At 52.0% G+C, this 19678-nt stretch overlaps 1 protein-coding gene across 5 annotated transcripts in view; it reads right to left on the reverse strand.

Moving 5' to 3' along the window:
- Positions 1-17155, reverse strand: part of EIF4E3 (eukaryotic translation initiation factor 4E family member 3) — a 223770-nt gene extending 206615 nt beyond the window's left edge. For 2 of the 5 annotated variants that reach the window (XM_040994816.1, XM_040994817.1), the window contains exons 1-2: positions 16924-17149; positions 721-793 (exon numbers count right to left, since the gene is read on the reverse strand). In XM_040994816.1, coding sequence (XP_040850750.1) covers positions 721-793; positions 16924-17093 — 243 coding nt within the window. In that variant the 5' untranslated portion in view covers positions 17094-17149. Of the gene's footprint in view, positions 1-720; positions 794-16923 lie in introns of all 5 variants that reach the window. The other 3 variants (XM_040994821.1, XM_040994819.1, XM_040994820.1) reach the window with 3 other exon arrangements.
- Positions 17156-19678: the final 2523 nt, after the last annotated feature.

Genomic DNA, 19678 nt, shown 5'->3' on the forward strand with positions numbered 1-19678 from the left:
AAGTCGCGCACTCCCAAGTGGGATGCAGGCCCCTCAACTGGCATTTCAACATTGGGGCCCTCAAGTAGCCTTTTGTTAAAGGCCATGTTCTGTGTGCCACTGAGCCAGAAGGGACACCTGACAGCACTTGCTACTGGAGAAGACAGAGATGCAACCCAATCAGTTATCAGAACATGCTCACCCTCAGAGGTGGCTGCGGACAGGACTAAGTGCTTCCCCTCCCCTGAGAAACTGGGAGCTGGCAGGGGACCTGCTAAGCCTGGGGTGTGCGCGATCTTCCTCAGCCCTCATGGAACCCATGCACAAGGAGCTGTTTTCACTGTAATTCACAAAAATGAAAGCGCCTAACGTAGGGTGACACAATTGGAGGGGGAAGCGGCAGCTTGGGCCACACTTCACACCATTCTGTTCCCCTCCCAGGACCCCTGTAGCGTCAGAAACCTTGCAGAGTGGGTGCCACGACCCCACCCAGGTGGGCAGAGATGGTTCAGAAAGCGGGCAGCTGAGCTGGAATCTGAATAGGGAGACAAACCTTCGTCCTTGTCCCACAACTTTGTCTTTTCAGGAAGAGGGAGGTAGTGAGGACTGAGTAGGTCCAGGGCAGCTATGCTAAAATATACTAAAACATGCCCCAGAGCCCACTCCACAGCAGGACCTGGCAGCAGCTGCAGCCTTAGTGGTGGTTACCAAGGGGGTGGTGGTGAAATGCCCAGCTCTTACCTGTACTGTCCCCACCGTGTAGATTTTCTTCAGGTTCAATGCGCACTCGGCAGCTGTGGCACCAGGGAGGGACCTGAGCAATCGCAAAGCACATGACAGAGACAGAAGCAAAATGAGCCGTCGGTATTCCTCCAGTATACCCCGAATCCCATCCTGCAGGTCTTTACCGGGCTCACACGCTTGGTGGGGCAGCTGTGAGATGCTACTTAGAATCTCCAAAGCCACGCACCTGCTTTTCCTAAAAGCCAGCATCTTATGCTCTCTGCAGCAGTGTAACAGGGAACCAAGAAATCTGTCCCAGAGAGCCCTGAGAAATCTTGAAAACCACACTGTCAAAACGATGCCAGGAGCCCAGTGATGCTCGGGCTGCTTGCCTGGCAATACTCACACCGATGGCAGTGCCCTGACCCTGCTGGAGCTCGGGGATCTGCCTGGGCCTCACGCTGCTGGTAAACACCCACCCACCTTGAGAAACAGGTTGACCTCTCACCTACTTTCAGAACCATAACCACTGAAAGTCAGCTTTGGTTTCATTTGGACTTGCATGTGTTTGCCAAACACTGGGCCTTAAAATCACTTTTCGTTGTTTCTTCTAGTATCATGAGCTCCCACCGGAACTTTCTGGTCACCAGGCATTCAGCTTTAGTTTGCCATACATTCCACTAGATGGCAACATTCGACAGGGTTTAGTCATCAGAAAATCCAAACAGTTTAACTGCCTTCACTGGGAGAACCTAGGACAAGAAGTTGGACTGCCATCTGACCCTACCGTGGCCATCTCCCTATCCTGACTCAGCAGTCGGGACTCAAGAACATAAGGATCTGAGTGAGAGACGCTTCACCACACCAACATGACTGGTTGCAGGGAGACATGTCCCAGCCCACAGCTGATCCCTAAGAAGTGAATTCCTGCAAGAAACACCATTCACCAGCTCCCAGCTTCCAGGGACATGATCTGCATGGACATCAGGTATGAAGAGGCCCATTGGCTCAGGGGTAGAAGCTGTGAGTGGCAAAGTACGATGTTTCTTGAATTTGCAGACAGAGGGATGCATCCCGGAGGGTTGAACTTGAACATCAACAGTGCCCCTCTAAACACAGACACCCTGGTCTTGACGTGATAATTACGTGTGGGCCAACAAGTGGCCCTCCTGGGGGCAAGTGAAGTCCAGGAGATAAATGAACCTGAAAGCACTTGAGGCCAAAGCTCCTTGTGTGCCGGACACTGGTCTTCAAGAGCAAATCCATGAACACCAGCCTTTCCTGCCAGACCCGAGGTCTAAAATCACTGCTGCAGATTGTGGTGATGTGTGGGTGCCCAACGCACACCCTGCGGAGGACACCGGAGTGTTGGCGCCGGGGTCGGGGTGGTGGTGAGGGGGCAGGCCGCTGACAATCCATCCGTCTGTGTGCATCAAAGAGGCTCGCGATCACTGAAGGATCAACTGGGATACATGCAGGGGGTTACGTCCCTTTGGGACTTAATTTGTACAAACATTAGGGAGAAAACTAAAATACACTCAAACTTTCTTCAACTAAATTATTGCATGAACAACCTGACATCTGTTCCAACACCGATTTTTCTTCCTTTGAAGAGTTTAGCTGACTGTTCCCCAAACAGGCTCAGCAAATAGATTCCTGGATCTCCCAAGGGACACAGGGGTACACAAATGGCTCCTTTTCTAACTCGTGTGTGTGTGTGTGTAAGGAAGATATTTCCTGTACTTTTCCATTTTGAAATATTTATTTGAAGGGGAGAATGACAGTCTTCCCTTTGCTAGGCTTACTTCCCAAATGGCTGCAATAACCAAGCGTGGACCAGGCTGAAGCTATGAGCTGGGAACTCCTTCTGGATCTCCCACTTGGGTGGCACGGTCAAACACTTGGGCTGTCTTCTGTTGCTTTCCCAGGCACATCAGCTGACGCTGGAGAGGAAGCAAAGCAGCTGAGACTCAAACAGGTGCTGTGATATGAGATGCTGGTGTTGCGAGCAGCAGTAAAACCTGCAGTGCCATACGGCTGCGCCCCCTTTACTAACGTTTAAGTTATATTTCCATTGAGGATGGTTAAGAAGGAGTATCATTTAAGCGTTCGCCTCATACAGCACTATGCCAATGCAAGCAAATACAACAGGAGGATAATGCCATTTAGCCTGGGGGAGAAAAGTCACCAAGGAGCGTGGCTTTGGTGCCCTGTTTGTGATGTCTTTTCCTCATCCCACACTTTCAGTCTTTTGCCCATGTTCCAGAAGAGGTGACAATCCACGAGCCATTCCGACTGCCTTCCTTTCAATGTTCAAGGGTGTTAAGGAAATGAAGTTTACAGAACTCTTTAAAAAAGATTTATTTATTTTTATTGGAAAGTCAGATATACAGAGAGGAAGATCTTTTGTTTGATGATTCACTCTCCAAGTAGCCACAACAATCAGAGCTGAGCCAATCCGAAGGCAGGAGCTAGGAGTCTCTTCTGGGTCTCCCTCATGGGTGCAGGGTCCCAAAGCTTTGGGCCGTTTTCTACTGCTTTCCCAGGCCACAAGCAGAGAGCTGGAAGGGAAGTGGGACCGCTGGGATACGAACCAGTGCCCATAGGGGATCCTGGTGTGTGCAAGGCGAGGACTTTGGCTGCTAGCATACCGCCTAGAAAGAACTCCAGAAGGAAAGTACAAAGAGGCGGTGCTTCCTAGTGTAAGACAACAAGGCCAGTGGCTGATATGTGCAAAATGTTCACAGAAAACTGGGTGAAGAGACAGCCTTACCATGGTGCCAAGGAATGTTCTAAATCCATGCACATGTCACACAAACTTTCTGAGAAGACACCAGTGGCTACACTGAGTTCTTTGCTACTATTGTGAGCTCCTGACCTTCACCGCAACCTTGTAACCTTGCCACACAACTTTCACTGTTACTTTCACTGCTTTCCTAGTGAGATCACTGGTCTCAGAGAGATCTGACCACACAAATGTGACCCAACAGCCAGGGACCCCCAGGCCGCCTCGTGCTCTTACACACTTACACTGTTAAATGGGCTTTCACAATCAACTCTCAGTGTATTCTCACACTTAGTCTCATTTAAATACCTTTTCTTTAAAAAAAAAATCGTATTAGAAAGCCAAAAAGAGAAAGTGACCCTACCCCCTGGCCCTGTCCCCAAATACCTGAAGTGGCTGGCAGGAGGGTGCGGCGTACAGAAGCTAGAAACCCATGGAAGATCTTCCCCAAGGTGGCAACAAAATAATCACTTTACTGCTGCATCCCAGAGCCCCTGCCAGCAGGAAGAGCTGGAACTGGGTGCCAACTGCACGTTCTTAAAACAGCAGCGTGCCCTAACTGCCAGGCCCAGTGTTCACCCCTGAATCTCATTTTTATTGCAAGATCATACCTATATGATTAGCTTAGAGAACAAGACAGGGGGTCTACAGAAAGCTTATGAAAATGTACTTCATGAAAAAAAAAATGCATGGAGATCTCAAGACTTTTTTTTCACCCCAAATAGACTTTCCCTTTCAATTCCCCTTTTCCAAAAATTCTTTGAAGTTTCTCATTTCGAGAGAGTATTTCCAAAGGGGCAGGGAACCTCCTGGGGACAGCAGGGATCATGCTCAAACACAGCCCTCCTCTCTGATGGCTCAGCACCCTGGGGAACAGGTGCACCGCACTCCGAGAAGGGATGCAATAAGCTTCCTGGAAATCCAGTTTCCTAATTTCTTCATGGAGGAGGCGGGACTCTCTGGTCTGCCAGGTCTCTTCCCGCTTTCTCAACTTCCATAAAACTGCTGTGCAGTTTCACGGACGCTCAGGTTTTAAACCAAACAAAACAATGTCGTCCTAGCAACTGTGGTTGACGTGGCTGGCCAGAGGAGAAGACACAGCACGCTTTAGGGAACTAGATGTGGTTCCGGCACTTGCTGGGATGCACCACTTCACCTCCACCCTCACCTCAGACTTCTTTCCTAAGCAAAACTGGGTTGAATGTACAGCATCGAGGCTGCCAGGACAGGTGTCCTGAGATTTTTTTTTTTAAGATTTATTTTTATTATTTTTTTATGGGAAGGCGGATATACAGAGAGGAGAGACAGAGAAGAAGATCTTCTGTCCGATGATTCACTCCCCAAGTGAGTGCAACGGCCGATACTATGCCGGTCCGAAGCCAGGAGCCTCTTCTGGATCTCCCACGCGGGTGCAGGTTCCCAAAGCTTTGGGCTGTCCTCGACTGCCTTCCCAGGCCACAGGCAGGGAGCTGGAAGGGAAGCGGGGCTGCCGGGATAGAACCGGCGCCCATATGGGATCCCGGGCATGCAAGGTGAGGACCTTTTAACCACTTGCGCCACCGCGCCGGGCCCGGTGACCTGAGATTTTTACATGATGTGCCCCGTGGACAGTTTGTATTGGACTCACTGATTCCAAGTGCAGCCAGAAGCTGTGTTGTCTCCTGTTACTGCTTCTTAAAGTAGTGCTACGGGCAGCTGGCAGGCTCCTCCCCTGCTCCTCCCCGTCCCTGGAACAGCCAGCTGCAGCAGCAGCAGGTATGATGTGTAAGAATTCTAACTCTTGGGCCCGGCGCGATGGCGCAGTGGTTAAGGTCCTCGCCTTGCACGCCCCGGATCCCATATGGGCGTCAGTTCTAATCTCAGCAGCCCCGCTTCCCTTCCAGCTCCCTGCCTGGGCCCGGGAAAGTAGAAGAGGACGGCCCAAAGCTTTGGGAACCTGCACCCGCGCGGGAGACCCGGAAGAGGCTCCTGGCTTCGGACCGGCATAGCATCGGCCGATGCGCTCACTTGGGGAGTGAATCATCGGATGGAAGATCTTCCTCTCTGTCTCTCCTCTCTGTATATCCGCCTTTCCCAAAAAAAAAAATAATAAAAATAAATCTTAAAAAAAAAATTCTAACTCTTCTCTCTCTGCAGACCAAGGGTGCTCATCTGAGGGTGATGTGTTACCCCCAATGGGACATCTAGCCATATCTGAGGACACTGTTGGTTGTCCAACGGAGGAACATGCTTCTACTGGTATGTAGGGGCCAAGGGGGCTGCTGAACATCCTACAACTGCTCTGTAACAGGACCAAGTGGCAGGAGCATGCAGTGGGCCCTGCAGTATTCAGTAATGACCAAAGCTAGCCGCTGGGGATTCCTGCAGACAGACCCATGGTCCCCTCGGTGGTTGTGCTCTGCAGCAAACAGCCCTGCTCCAGGAATTCCTCTGGCTCCTGGAGGCAGAGAAACAGTACCCAGGCCCTTTGTGTAAGCCTGGGAGAGAGGAGATGGAAAAGAAAGCCGACAGGGAAGCACTCCATCAGCATTCCATGTCAGGGTTTTGCACCTGTGAATTCAAATGACTCAAATGACAGTAGATGGGAAATGTTTGGAAGGCAAGAAAAAAAAAAACAGCTGCATCTGTACTGATTATCGGTTCTTCCTCCTCCCACCCCTGATATTATCACTATTCCTGAAAGGTAGAATTTAATGACTACTGGAATAATATTAGGCATTGTAAGAGGTGACCTAACATCTTTTACAGAATGCATGTAGACTACCTGTAAATAGTACAGAAATTAGTGGGTTCTTTGGGACGAGAAATTAGTGGGTTTTGGTAAGGGATTGGTCCACAACAGTCTCCCTTACATACCAAACAGTGATGGTTCACGATTATTCTGACTGTTCCTAACAGACCCAGCTGGAGAACTGTGGAACTCAGGAGTTGGGATCAGTGTTTTTCTTCTCTGAATTCTGAGCCACCCTCCCACAGGACACAGTTAGAGCTGGGCATTCTGCGATGGAACAATAAATACTGCCTTGACTGGTTAATGAACCCGATAGGTCCCTTTGGGGGTTTCCCTCCATCCAATACTCTTAACGTAACAAAATTTCCTTTCTGGGATTTGTATTACAAGACTTCACCTATACTACCTTTGATTCTTAGGGCAGTCCTGCAAGACACCATTATCACAGTGGGAAGCCTGGCTCAGCAGGCTCATTTTTATGTAGCAGATCTGGGTTCTTCTCCTGTATTGTCTGGTCCTGATGCCCTCAACTTGGTCCTCGGAGTAGGTGCCTCCTGATAATTAAGAAGTTACTGTCAGAGATGGGTGAACACTGTGAGAAGTGATTTAAACATCGGCCCTGAAGGCCCCCGCCATTTTGGACTTGGCGCTATTTTAAATATCTGCTTCCCCTAGATCAGCTTTCTTAAAATTTGCACATGGTTCAGGTTCAAATTTTGCTGTCTGCCTATCTGCTGTCATTCCATAATCCTGTATCCACCAATCTGCTGTAATCTCATGGAGCCTTACCCGACGGCCCTCCTAGCAACCCCTCCAGGCCCTCCCCCTAACCTCTGCCACACCTACTCATCCTCCAGGGCCCTGTGATGCCTGTCGCCCACCCCCTGCCACAACACAGGCACAGTCCTGCAGATGTGTGCCCCTGCACATGCTGCCCCCCGTCTTCCTTCATCTTGCTCCCCATCTCTCCTCTTCCTGTGCAGGCCCCTCCTGCCACCATGGTAGGAGATGTCCCCCCTCTCTTTTTTTCCCTCCCTCTGCTCCTATCCCTACCTGTTGGAATAAAAGACCTCCTGGGTGCCTCACTGCATCTGGGATTTTGCCTTATTGAGGCAAACTTATCCCAAAGAAAGTTTAGTTGTGCAAAAGGACTAACAACCACATTTAGTTTGTCTTATAGCAAATCTGCTTTCCCAACCCTTCTCAGCCCCCTGCTCCCTCCTTGGGTCCACCCAGTCACATATCTGTACGTGGAAGGGACAAAAATAGAGATGCAGGGAAGGGCTAGGTGCCCCTGAAATCCCTGGCAATGATACCCCACACATGCACAGCAGGTGTTGAAGTCATCATTTCAGGGCACTGGACAAGGGAGGAAGCTTAGATACCCAGAGACCAGATAGGCTGTGGCAGGATGGCAGGGAAAGACAGTTCCTGGAATCAACAGCTCTGGACCTGGGTCCCCCTCGGCCACCTTCCTGCTCTATGACAACAAGCCTGACCCTTGCTGAGCCTTACTGACCCTCACCTTCCTCTCTGGAGATGTGGCCTCTACTCCACTGTTCTGCTGCCAAGACTACAGGAGCTAATGCCAAAGTGAGCACATCTGATGGCCTCCTGTAACCATCACTGCTGCTACCATCATCACTGAGATGCTCAGAAGAACAGGATACAGACTGGGTGGGGGGAGCCATTAGGACTGCGCCACCAAGCACATTTCCTCATCTGTAGGATGGGCAGGAACAGGGTCCCCCACCTCACTGAGACCCTCCTGCATCCATCTGCAAGGAGAAAGCAAAAGCAATTGGCAGTACTCCTCTGGGTCTGAGGTCACTGCCTCTGACAGGGCTGTTTCCGCTTGGGCTTAGCTGCTCCACAGCGATGGGCAGGACAGAGGTGGGAGAGCACCCTTCAAGATCTGCCAAGAGGCCGATTAATGTAGACCACAGGGGCAGTGCTGTACACTACTGCAGACAGAGCTCTCAACTTCGGCTTTCCATTTATTCTCGTCATGCTTCCACCTTCACGGTGAAACAAAACTAGGGATGTTCCTTTTCTCTGGAGAGCTAGGAGTGGGTGGGATGTCCAATAAACGTAGACCAACTGCTCTACTAAAATGGTTCCCAGGCACCTAAACACCATTTCCACGCAAAAATTTAACACGATAAATTTATGCATGCACTCTAGCAGGTCCCTGGAAATCTTCACCAAAGTCTTGGGGCTTAATTTGCATGAGATGCTTGAAAGCATGGAGCCGCCTTCTGAGCCCTGCACCATCACGCAGTACACATGTCCATCATCCCATTAAAACACCTCTAGGAGCCCAAAGTGCAGAGAAGCCCACTCCTTCAGAGGTGCTAAGGTAGCTCACTTCAAGACACACAACTGGTCAAGGAGCCAAGTGGGAACTTGGACTAAAGGTTGCCCAGCAACCTGGCCCTGCTCACTAGCTAAAACCAAACACATCCAAACACAGAGAGATATTCTGTGTGGGACCATGAACAGGCTCTGCACCTGGCATGGCCTCAGCTGTCCTGCAGTTTACAATTCTCAGTTCAAACTTCCCCAGGGATGCACCTGCTGCGGTGGAGACAGCGCCTTGGTAAATACCTAGACAAGTCATCTTAACCATTTCCTGACTAGCTGTGAGCCCGGGGACATACACCCCCTCAGAAGCCATCCGGATACCCAGAGACACTTCTCACAGAGCCAAGAGGCTTATGAGGTTTCTCAAACTGCCTCATCTTTGCTTCTTAAAGTGAGTCAGCTGGTGGGCAGCACTTCCTGGGGACTTGTTAGAGACACAGTCTCAGGGCCCCACCAGATGTTTGCTGTACACCAGGTGATTCAGATACATGACAAAGTGTGCAATGTGCTGGCCAGGTCATCTAACTCGGGTCCCCGAGGCTGGGTATTAGGCTGGAAGGTAAGGCAACAGTTCTGATGCCACTTCCCCCCATACAACAGTTCCGGGTTTGAGTCCTGGCCCTGCTCCCATTTCCACCTGCCTGCTAAGCCGGACTCTGGGAAGTAGTGGGTGTTGGCTCATTTGGATCTCTGCCACTCGTGTGAAAGATCTGGATGACGCGCCTGGCTCCTGGTTTTGTCTGGCCTTTGGAGAGTGACCCAGCAGATGGGAACATTGTCTTTTCCATGAATAGACAGGCAAATATTAAATCAAGCTATCATAAACAGGCAATAGGTTGGAAAGTAAAATCTAACAAAAAATAGCCCCCAAGGAAAACATAAAAATTATTATCCTCACAGACACATGTGTCAACACCCAAAGACATTACCAAGCAGGGGTGTCCCGGCTTGGTTTTCTCCCACGAAGCCAGTCCCTGGTTTCTAGATGGCTTCTTAGTCCTAGCCATCTCCCAGGTTTTTGGATGCGATGTAAGAGCGGACTGTGTCCTGGAAGCATGTCAATTCAGAGAGGCCGTGGCCAGCTGAGGTGGAGTTGCTGGTCCCTGGGGTCCTACCATCCGTGAATCGAATCCCACTTCTGCTCTATCTCGCAGCAAGACTTCCGGCAAAGTGCTTCTCTGTGACTCCATCTGTCAGATGTTGTTGAGAAGTCCTGCTTCGACATCTCGAGGATTCTGATGGATCACTCTCCATAAGTCCTCGGTTCAGTCCTTAACACACAGGAGTGCTTGGTGGTGGTTCATACTCACGAACTTCAAGTACTAAGCAGAGTTGACACAGAATGTGGTACGGGTCATCCAGTTACTGGTTCCGTCCTCCCAGTATCCATGCACACAACCCACATTTGATGGGGAAAATGAATGACAATTCCCCCTCATAAGGGAGAGGCCTTTGCTTCAGCCAAGAGTACCAAGCATAAGTGGGTAGACGCCAAAGCCTGTGGTAGGTCTTTGCAAAACCAATCTTCCTGTCAAATCGACATCACATGCAGCTGTTACAGGGAAAACCTTCTCAGGCCCGGCAACATGATTAAATATGCTCCTCACATTTCACTCACTCCATTAAAGATAATTTCATTTTAATCACTCTTAGATCTGTGGCTTGCGGCTAGCTACATCAGCTTCCTGAGAGTCACACACAAAAATGATCCCATCCCTATTACAGGCCGTTAATAATGCATCTACTGAAATTGTCAACATAATACACATGTTTTAGTTCTGCATCTTTGTTTATTCGACTTTGATTTCTCCCTGCTTCCCTCTTGTTTTCCATATGGCTCCTTTGCAGTAATAACTGAAGCTCTTTGCATCTTAATGCAGAACTAACCCTTCAGTGTTAACAGCGGCAAAGTTCCCAACAGGCCCAAGCGAGGCCAGCATCTGAACAGTCATGGCCCCAGAAATCAAAAGTGGGGGGGTCGGTAGGGGGGCAGATTGTTTTTCAGCAATTGGTAGCAACTTTTCTGAGTGAGGATGTCTGTGGTCCAGCTGTCATCCTTCATGGAAGTAACCACTGAGCCCCAACTCAACAGGCTGCGAATGCTCCCCAGGCCTGGGTCCTGGCTCACCACATCCACCCAGAAGTCTCCTGTCCCTTACACAAACTTAATCCCAGGGGCATTCAGAGAATCCATGACTTTTGAAGAGCAAGCATGGGAGAAACACAGGGAAAGCAGGGAGGTCCACACCCTCCCCTTCCGCCACGATGCTCTCCTATCCTAGGAACAAGGCTGAATATGGGTCTCCCTGGTCGACCCTGCATCACCCTTAACCAAACCAGACTGGTCACCAGGGAGCGCACCACTGGAGTGCATTGGGGAGCTCTGCCTCCCGGAAGGTGGGTCCCCACAGAACTCCATGCTTTCACTGCAGAACTCTGGGGCCTTCCCACGCGGCCCGAAACAGGTGGCCCAGGAGCTGGACCAGCTACAGAGTGAGGCCCAGGCAGCACCCCCATGCCTCCACATGAACCACAGCTGTGACTGGTGACCAATCAAGGTGGCAAGGTCAGAGATCGTCAGCAGGGGCAACAACTGGCATGTTGTAATGCCTGGAGCATTTTTTTAGTTTGTTTACAAATCCATCTTCTACCCCCAGAGATCTGGGTACAGTCAGGAGCCTGGTGGTTGTACCTGCTCAGCCAGGACATGGAATTGCTCTTTGATAAACACAGGCTGAGTGATGATAAAACCCAGAGGACAGGAAGGTAAGCTGAAGGCACATGTATGTGACGCTTCACCTACTAGGTGCCTGGCACTGGCACACACACTTCTGGAAGATGGGAGGGCCGAGAGGACACTTGCCATCCAGAGGGAGGGGACACACCAGGGACAAATGGGTGATCCCAATGTAAACACTGGCCTTGGTAGAGACACAGAGAGGGCAGGCGGAATCCTGGTGGCAGCGAAAGCTACTCAAGGACAAACTGCAGAGCAGCAGGCATCCCAAGCGGCCCGTGAAGGAGGAGGCATGGCAGTCTTTCTGGGAAATGGGTGGGGCGAGGCAACACAGGCAGAGGGAACGAACATCATGAGACACATTTCACAAGCTGGCAAGTCCGTGATGCAGCCAAGAAAGGGACAAGGAGGCAGAGGTCACGGGTGAGAATGGCAGACTGGGGGGTATTTTGGGAGTTCAGGAGTGGCAGGCACAAAGAAGGTGTGTCTCCTGTTATAAGCAGCAAGGGAGCAACAGCTGTTTGCATCAGAAGCTGCAAGTCTACGGCTTTCTTCATTTGAGGAAGAAAAAAGAATAAGCAACGAAATCAACAGCACCTCAGAACTACTGAAACCACTTAAGCAGTACCCTTGGAACATGCTGCACATCGGGGATCCTAGGATGACAGCAAGTGGCCTTGCGCCATCCCTGGGTGCTGATGTGGTTAGGGTCCTGGGAGCGGCCCTCTCCCCTTATGTCTCCTTACCCCTCAATACAGGAAGGAAAAGCAACTGGAAGTAAAAAAAAAATCTGTATCTTTGCGTGTGCGCGCACACACACACACACACACATATACCACTTACATATATATATACATATACCACATATATATGTTACTATTTGCTTACTGCAATATTTTAAGAACCTTATTTACTTATTTAAACAACACTTAAACTTTTTTATTATTATTTATTTACTTGTTGAAGAGCAAGACAGGGAGAATGCTGCCCACAACAGGCAGGAAGTAGGCCAGGGTGGAATGGGAGCCAGGAACTCCATCCAGGTCTCCCACGTGGGAAGCAGGGACCCAGCTACTTGAGTTACCACCTGATATCTCCCACGGTCTGCATTGGCAGCAAAATGCAACCAGCATCTGGAGGCAGGAAACCCAGAAAATCCGACATGGGATGCACCTGTCTCACCTACAAGGCCAAGTGCCATCCCAGAGCCCCTCGTTCAAAGAAAGTGGCCCCATTTAAAAAACCACAGAGAGCCATCACCACCACTGCTACTCAGAGCCACTTGGTGAAAGATCCAGAACCCCTGCCCACAGCAGAGGCACCCTCAGGTGGCGACAACCAAAGCAAAAATCCACCGCTGAGGCAGAAGAGCAGGGTGAGGCAGTTGCAAGTGACAAGTTCAAGGCCCAACCACGCCAGCCCTGGTGGGGGTACCTGGCAAAAGGGAGGGTTTGACAGCAGGTGCATAGCTAGACAGAGTGCAGCCAGGGCTTGCAGGAAGTGGGGGTGGGGATGTGCCAGGAGTGGGGACGTGCCAGGTGTAGGGCGAGGGATGGCACAGACTCAGAGCAAGTTTTCCAAGGGTCATCAAAATATGAAGCACAGAACAGGGTGGAACGAGGTGCTGGGGAGAGGATAAGATTCAAAGAGCGAATGAAAATTTCAGTTCTGAAGAACTGGTAGTCAGGTGGGACTGTGGAGCAACATGTGGCAAGCAGAAAAGGAAGAGTGGAGAGAAGTCAGCTTGGCTTCTCAAGACTCAGCGGTGCTTCAAAAAGACCTGTGGACGTCCCTGCCCTCGGCACTCCGCGCTTGAACTCCGGAGGGAGTCTAGGACGAGAGATGGAGATTCCGCAAGTGATCAGAGGAACAGAGAGCCAGCCCAGGAGAAGTGAGGTGGCTGTGCATGGAAACTACAGCACGCCAAGCATCTGGCGCTGATGAGCCTGGGTTAGGCTGTGCCCTGGGAGCCAAGGACACTGCAGCTGACCTTGTGAGAACTGACAGAAGGTGGTGGTGGCGATACATTGGGGCAAGTAAAGCAGGGCTGTGGGCCCTTTTCCTTCAGGCAGGGGTGGAGGAGAGTCATCAGATGTCGCACAGAAGGGAGTGACCATGCAGGTCAGAGGGAGGAGCACCCGAGGCAGGAGGAAGCAAAGGCTGATGGAGAGAGAGCAAGTGGCCAATGAGCTGGTGGGATAGCGTGGGCAGGGAGGAAGAGGCCGGAGCAGCAGCAGTAAGGAAGCCCGCCATCTCCAGGGCTGTGCCAGCACTGTGGCCTCTGCTCTGAGCAGGCTGGCGGCTGAGAGATAAATCGGATGCATCTGGGCTGAGCAACTGGGAGGATTAAGCTCTTGTCAGCTGCCCTTATCTGAGATTAGAGAAAAGGCAGCAAGTTTGGGAGGGCAGCTGAGCAGGTGGCTTGGCCCAGGTTCAGTCTGGATGTACGTTTAGGAGGGTACTTCAAGAAAGGCCATGGGAAACGTGCAGGCTTTTGGGCATCTTTCTGCATCACAAAGAACCGATCTTTCTATTTTCTTTGTCACAAGCCGCTTGAAGCACTCTCACATTCACGGGTTAACAGGGAGTGGGAGCTGGCCCCCGGAGGTGTCAGCAGCCCTCGATGGCATTGTAAGCCTGGTGCCTGGAGGAGCTCACTGGTACAGACAGATGAGGACAAAGCTCAGAGAGAAGAACCGGGAGCATCACAAGGAGTAATTGAAGCAGCCAGTGACACCACAGCCAGGAGTGACTCCCCAGAATCAAGACAGAGCAAGAAGGGCTGGTCTGCCCCAGACCCAGGCGCTGGCTGCTCCACTGGCCATCTAGCTCCCTGCAAATCCACCTGGGAAAACACGTCATGCACCTGCCAGCTGTCACTGACAGCTCACAGCAGCTTACAGACTGCCCTTGTCTTCCAAACAGCGAGGCTTGGAAAGCCCGGGCCACACCCTTGTCACCATCCACGAGGCTGGGAGCAGGACAGGAAGTGGAAGGTACCACAAGGCTGCAGGCTTTTCACACTGGGACACTTGAGATGCACTGACAGGGGCCAGGCTCCCTTGAGGGTTTCTTCTTCAGAACCTCCTGCTTTCTACAATGTTCCTTGGCTGGGAAGAAAAAGATACACATGGAGTTCTAGAGCACATGTACCCGGAGGGAGGGGGGAACAGTTCAGTAATGTGACGGATTCTGACATGCCACAAAATAAATTAGGAGATAGCTGTTCAAAATGAATACTTATGGAAAATATGGAAACTAATCCTTTCAACATCAAAGAGTTGGGGATGATGACAACGGTTACATGACAACGGTTATGGACTTTCAAAGGAAAACACACAACCCAATGGTAACAAAGACACAATGTGTGTCTTCACTGAAGTTACATACTCCTAAAAGGTACTAAGTGTTCTTTAAAAGTGTGATGTTAGGGGACCTGCACTATGGCTCAGTTGGTTAATCCTCCCCCTCACAAGTGCCGGCTCCCCCATGGGCACTGATTTATTTTTTTTTTTAAAGATTTTATTTTTATTATTTTTTCATTGGAAAGGCGGATATACAGAGAGGAGAGACAGAGAGGAAGATCTTCCGTCCGATGATTCACTCCCCAAGTGAGCGCAACGGGCCGATACTATGCCGATCCAAAGCCAGGAGCCTCTTCCGGGTCTCCCACGCGGGTGCAGGTTCCTAAAGCTTTGGGCCGTCCTCGACTGCTTTCCCAGGCCACAGGCAGGGAGCTGGAAGGGAAGCGGGGCTGCCGGGATTAGAACCGGTGCCCATATGGGATCCCGGGCGTGCAAGGCGAGGACCTTTAACCACTTGCGCCACCGCGCCGGGCCCATGGGCACTGATTTATGTCTGGGCTGCTCCACTTCCCTTCCAGCTCCCTGCTTGTAACCTGGGAAAGCAGTGGAGGGCAGTCCAAGGCCTTAGGACCCTACACCCACATGGGAGACCATGAAGAAGCTCCTGGCTTCACATTAGCTCAGCTCTGGCTTTTGAGACTGTCTGGGGAGTAAAGCAGCAGATGGAAGAGCTTTCTCTCTGTCTCTCCTTCTCTATATAGTTCTGCCTTTCCAATAAAAATAAACTTTTTTTTTTAAACCTTGACTATCGGCAGTCATTGCACATAGCTTAGGCCATTCCTCAAACGCGCTGCAGACAGGATTCATTTTTGATTTGTTTGAAGAGAAGCTCTGTCAGTAGTGTTGCCTTCGGTCAACAGTCACCACCCTGGGCCAGGTAAACACCTTGCAGATGGGTGCCAGGTAGAAGCAGCAGAGATGCAGCACACCTCCGAAAACAAAGCCCCGTGATTTCATTTTGTGCAAGGTTGCCAAATTCACTTCAGTTGCGAAACAACGCTCTCTTTGCATCCCCTACCGAAAGTGAAAATGTTCTAAGAAACCTGGTTAGCTCCACCCCCCAACTTGGTGGGTTCCCCAAAGGAAGACCTGATGACCCAGGAGTCCCCAGGCGTAGAAGGGCGCTAATTCCCATAGGAAGCAAGGGAGGAACTGGTCTCCCAAAGAAAAGATGAAATGGCTTTCTAGAAACCCTGCATGGATTTTATGGAACACTTTTTCAGACTAGCTCTGCGTCTGCTCGGCAAGCTTCTCAGATAACTACTGCACTGATCCACAGTAGAGCCAGTTTTATCTACATTTCTTTAAATTCTTGAAACACCCTTGAAGGACCAGCCACAGGCACCCACGTCTTGCCCCCACCGCGGGTCAGGCTGTTTCAGGCACGGGCATTTAGCAAGCATCCAGGAAACGAGCGCAAAGAAAAAGCAAAGAAGGTAGCTAAGGGGTTACGGACATAGCTTGAAAACAAATCCACGTGTAGCTGCGGTCCCACAAGCAACTCAGAACGGACTCGGGGTGAGAGAAATCAGAATAAAGAGGGTGAGGGGACAGTATTTTAGAACAGTACACAGGAAGGCCTCTCCAAAGGGGGGCCACCTGAGCCAACCCCAGAGCAAGCTACCATTGCCTTCTTGATTGGCAGAACCGGCTGTGATCCTCGGAATCTCAACGCACAGCAGGTGTGTGCGCTCAGAAACACCAGAAGCCAGGACGTCCGCAGCTAAGCATCAGCCATGCCACCACCGGACCCTTCCCAGGGGCTGGCAACTTAGCCGACAGCTGCCACAGCCAAGAATGTGTGTCCCGTGCTCCCCCCAAGATCCCCTGGGGGTAACCAGACGGCCGCTGCCCGGTCTCTGGCAGCCCACCACCCTGGCCGCCCCTTCCCCTCGGGGCTCAGCCCCGAGCGCTCGCGCGGGCGCCTTGGTGCGAAGCGAGCACCGAGAGAAAGTGCTGCCGAAAGTTGAGGGGCTGCGCTTTGCTCTCCCGGCCGGAGGCGAGGGTGCCGCGGCGCAGCCCAAACTGGGGACTCCCGACCCGGCTCCGCGCCCACTGCCCCGAGCAAGCGCGCGGTCGTGGTTCTGCGCCTTTGCCTAGCGGGGTCCCCGCCGCTTTCGGCGCCCCGGCTCAGGCCGTTTAGACTCCGGGTCGCACCGGGATAAAGCGACGGCGCAGGCCCGGGTGGACGCGCTCTGGGGCCGGGACTGAAGCGGAGGGCCCCGCGCGCTCCCCTCACCTGTCGAGCCAGAAAGTCCAGGGCGAGTGCAGCGGGACCCCGCCCGGCTCGGGCTGCAGCGCCGAGAGCTGCTGCAGGCCTGGCGGCGGCTCGGAGGCAGCGGCGGCGACGCGGGGTCCCGGCGGCTCCCGAGTCCCGGTGGGGGGCGCGGCGGCCGGGGGCAGCGCCATTTTCTCCGCCCCGCCTTGCGAGACCGGCGGACGCACGGACCGCGAGGCCCGCGGCGGCTGAGTCACCCCGGCTCCGCCCCGCGTGCGCCCCGCCCCGGGGCCCGGGAACCGCTCGGCGGGGCCGCCTGTGCAAGGCCAGGGCCACTCCGGGCCACGGAACAAAGGCAGGTCGGCCCGTGGCGGGGGACAGGGGCTGGCGAGACCGCGGGTGCCGGGGACCGAAGGTCGTGGCGGGAGTGAGAGGGAGGAGCCCCGAGGACAGGCCTGGGGGGGCTGGCCGTGGAGATGTGGGCCGGGTGGAAGGCAGGCTTCGTGCGCACAGATGGAGCGGCGCCTGGCCCCAAGGCTGGCGCCCCGGGCTCCCGTGGCGCAAGGGAAAGCGCTGATGGCGAGGCTGAGGACGGCTAGGAAAGCTGGCAGATGGCTGGAGGCGGAAAGGAGGGACGGAGGGATGGAAGGGCAGATGGAAGCACAGTTGGATGCGACAGATAGCTGCATCAGGAGACCCCGGGGCAGAAACGACTGGCCAGACAGACACAAGGAAGAACAGGGTCAGCTTTGCTTGCCTTGCTGTGCCCGGTGGTCTACTGCAACGGCTGATTTGGGGGGCATGGGGCCCCTTCCGTATCCCCAAGGGGGACTCACCACCTGGTGCCAAGGCTCCCTAATGGCAGCTGGAGTTTGCCTGACTTAGCCTCTGAGGCATGGCCAAGACGGGCAGAGGGCAGAGCGGGCCCTCTGCTCTCCACCCTTACCCTCTGCCCCCAGCTCTGACCACAAGGACAGTCTCTGGGCCCAGGGTGGCAGGGCCCCTGCCAGCACTGCCCATCAGCTGACAAGCACACAGACTTCTGGCACAAACGTGGACATCCTCCTTCAGCTGGTTTCAGTTTGAAGACCTTCTAGGCTGCTGTGTGGACAGTCCTGGCCTTGGACAGCTGAGGGTTAGACTTGCCCTTCATCCCATGCCTGGGCCTGGCATGGATTCTGCCCTGGCCATGGGAACTCACTGGCATGGGCTAGGAGAGGAGCTGCAATGCCAACTGATTCAAGGGCTTCCCGGCATCCTAAGAGGCTCTCAGGCCTTCCAGGACTACCACCCATCCTCCAAGGCCAAGGTCAGGTCAAATGCAGTGAAAGCATGGCAGTTGAGGTTGGAAAAAATGACATATTTTGTAGGTTCCACCAGACACTGAGAAATGGCGGGGGGGACCTTAGCTGTATTTATTGTTTAATCTCTCCGTTTTGATTTTTCCAGGAAGACACACATATAGTATTGTTGGGGCTGTTTGCTTACTGACACAGTTAATCCTTACAATACTCCAAGGAGGAAGCTACTACAAGGAGTCTTCAGAATGTTGAAGCAAAGTGTGTTTCATGGAAAAAGTGTGCATGGATTTACAAAAACTTTTGCAGCAAACAAGACATTTTCAGGCCATCTTTTCATCCTCTTTTCCACAACTTTTCAAAGTACGCGTGTATGGGCCCACGTATTCTTATTTATGTATTTGTTTACTTGAAAGGCAAAGTTACACAGAGAAGACGAGAGAGAGCTTCCACCTGCAGGTTCCCTCTCCCATGGGTGCGGTGTCCAGGACTGACCAAAGCCAAGGCCAGAAGCTCTCAGGTCTCCTCTGCGAGTGGCAGAGTCCCAAGCACTTGGGCCCTCCTCTGCTGCCTTCCCCGGCACACGAGGAAGCAGCCAGACCAGAAGCAGTCAGGATGTGAACCATCCTCTGGGATGCTGGCATTGCAAGTGATGGCTTAACTCCTTGTACCACCACGCTGGTCCCTGTAGGAGCCCACTCCTCAGACGAGGAACACAGACATGAAAGTGAACTCCGAGGCCACACAGCTCAGAAATGGCAGAACGGGAATACTAATATATATATATTAGACTATAGTCTAGGCTCCCAACAAACTGCCAGGTTCTCCAAGTGTAAAGACAACAGGTTCAAGAATAATAGCTCTCTCTGCTTCCCAGGGTTCTCCATCTTCCTGCCTGTCACAGGAAACCACAGCTCACAGATTCCTTCCAGAAGAATGCAAGGATGCCCATAGCAGCTTGTACCCACATTTATAAATTGTCTTTTCTATAAAACATATAATCATTTTATAAACATTTAGTCACAATTCTGGACCTTGTTCTTTTACTTAACATTGTATAGTTGAAGGGTTTTTTTCCCCCCTATTAAAATGTACAGCTCTACTTCATCTTAAGGGCTGTAAAATAATTCATGGCAGAGAAGTGATGTATTTTGACTCGCTAGCCCTCAACCCTGAAGTGGCACCTAGCCATTTTCTTTCACAGATTCTGCTACTAGAAGCAGTTTCACATCTCTCCTCATCTCCATTAGCTTATCTCAGAATAAAGTGGGAGTGGAATTGTTGGCATCGCTTAAGATCCCAGTTACAGACAGCCCAGCGGCTGTACAGAATGTATAGGTAACTGATCGGTAAGGAATCCGCTATAATACATACATCAGATTGATTCTGATCATTTCTAAGTGCACGTGCCTGAACAGAATTCTAAAGCACTGGCAGAGAGGCCATTTTGCTTTCTAAGCATTCGCATGGGGCCGACT

Source organism: Ochotona curzoniae, unplaced genomic scaffold (genome assembly GCF_017591425.1).
Source record: "Ochotona curzoniae isolate NIBS_2020 unplaced genomic scaffold, NIBS_Ocur_1.0 contig_908, whole genome shotgun sequence".
Classification (NCBI taxonomy): domain Eukaryota; kingdom Metazoa; phylum Chordata; class Mammalia; order Lagomorpha; family Ochotonidae; genus Ochotona; species Ochotona curzoniae.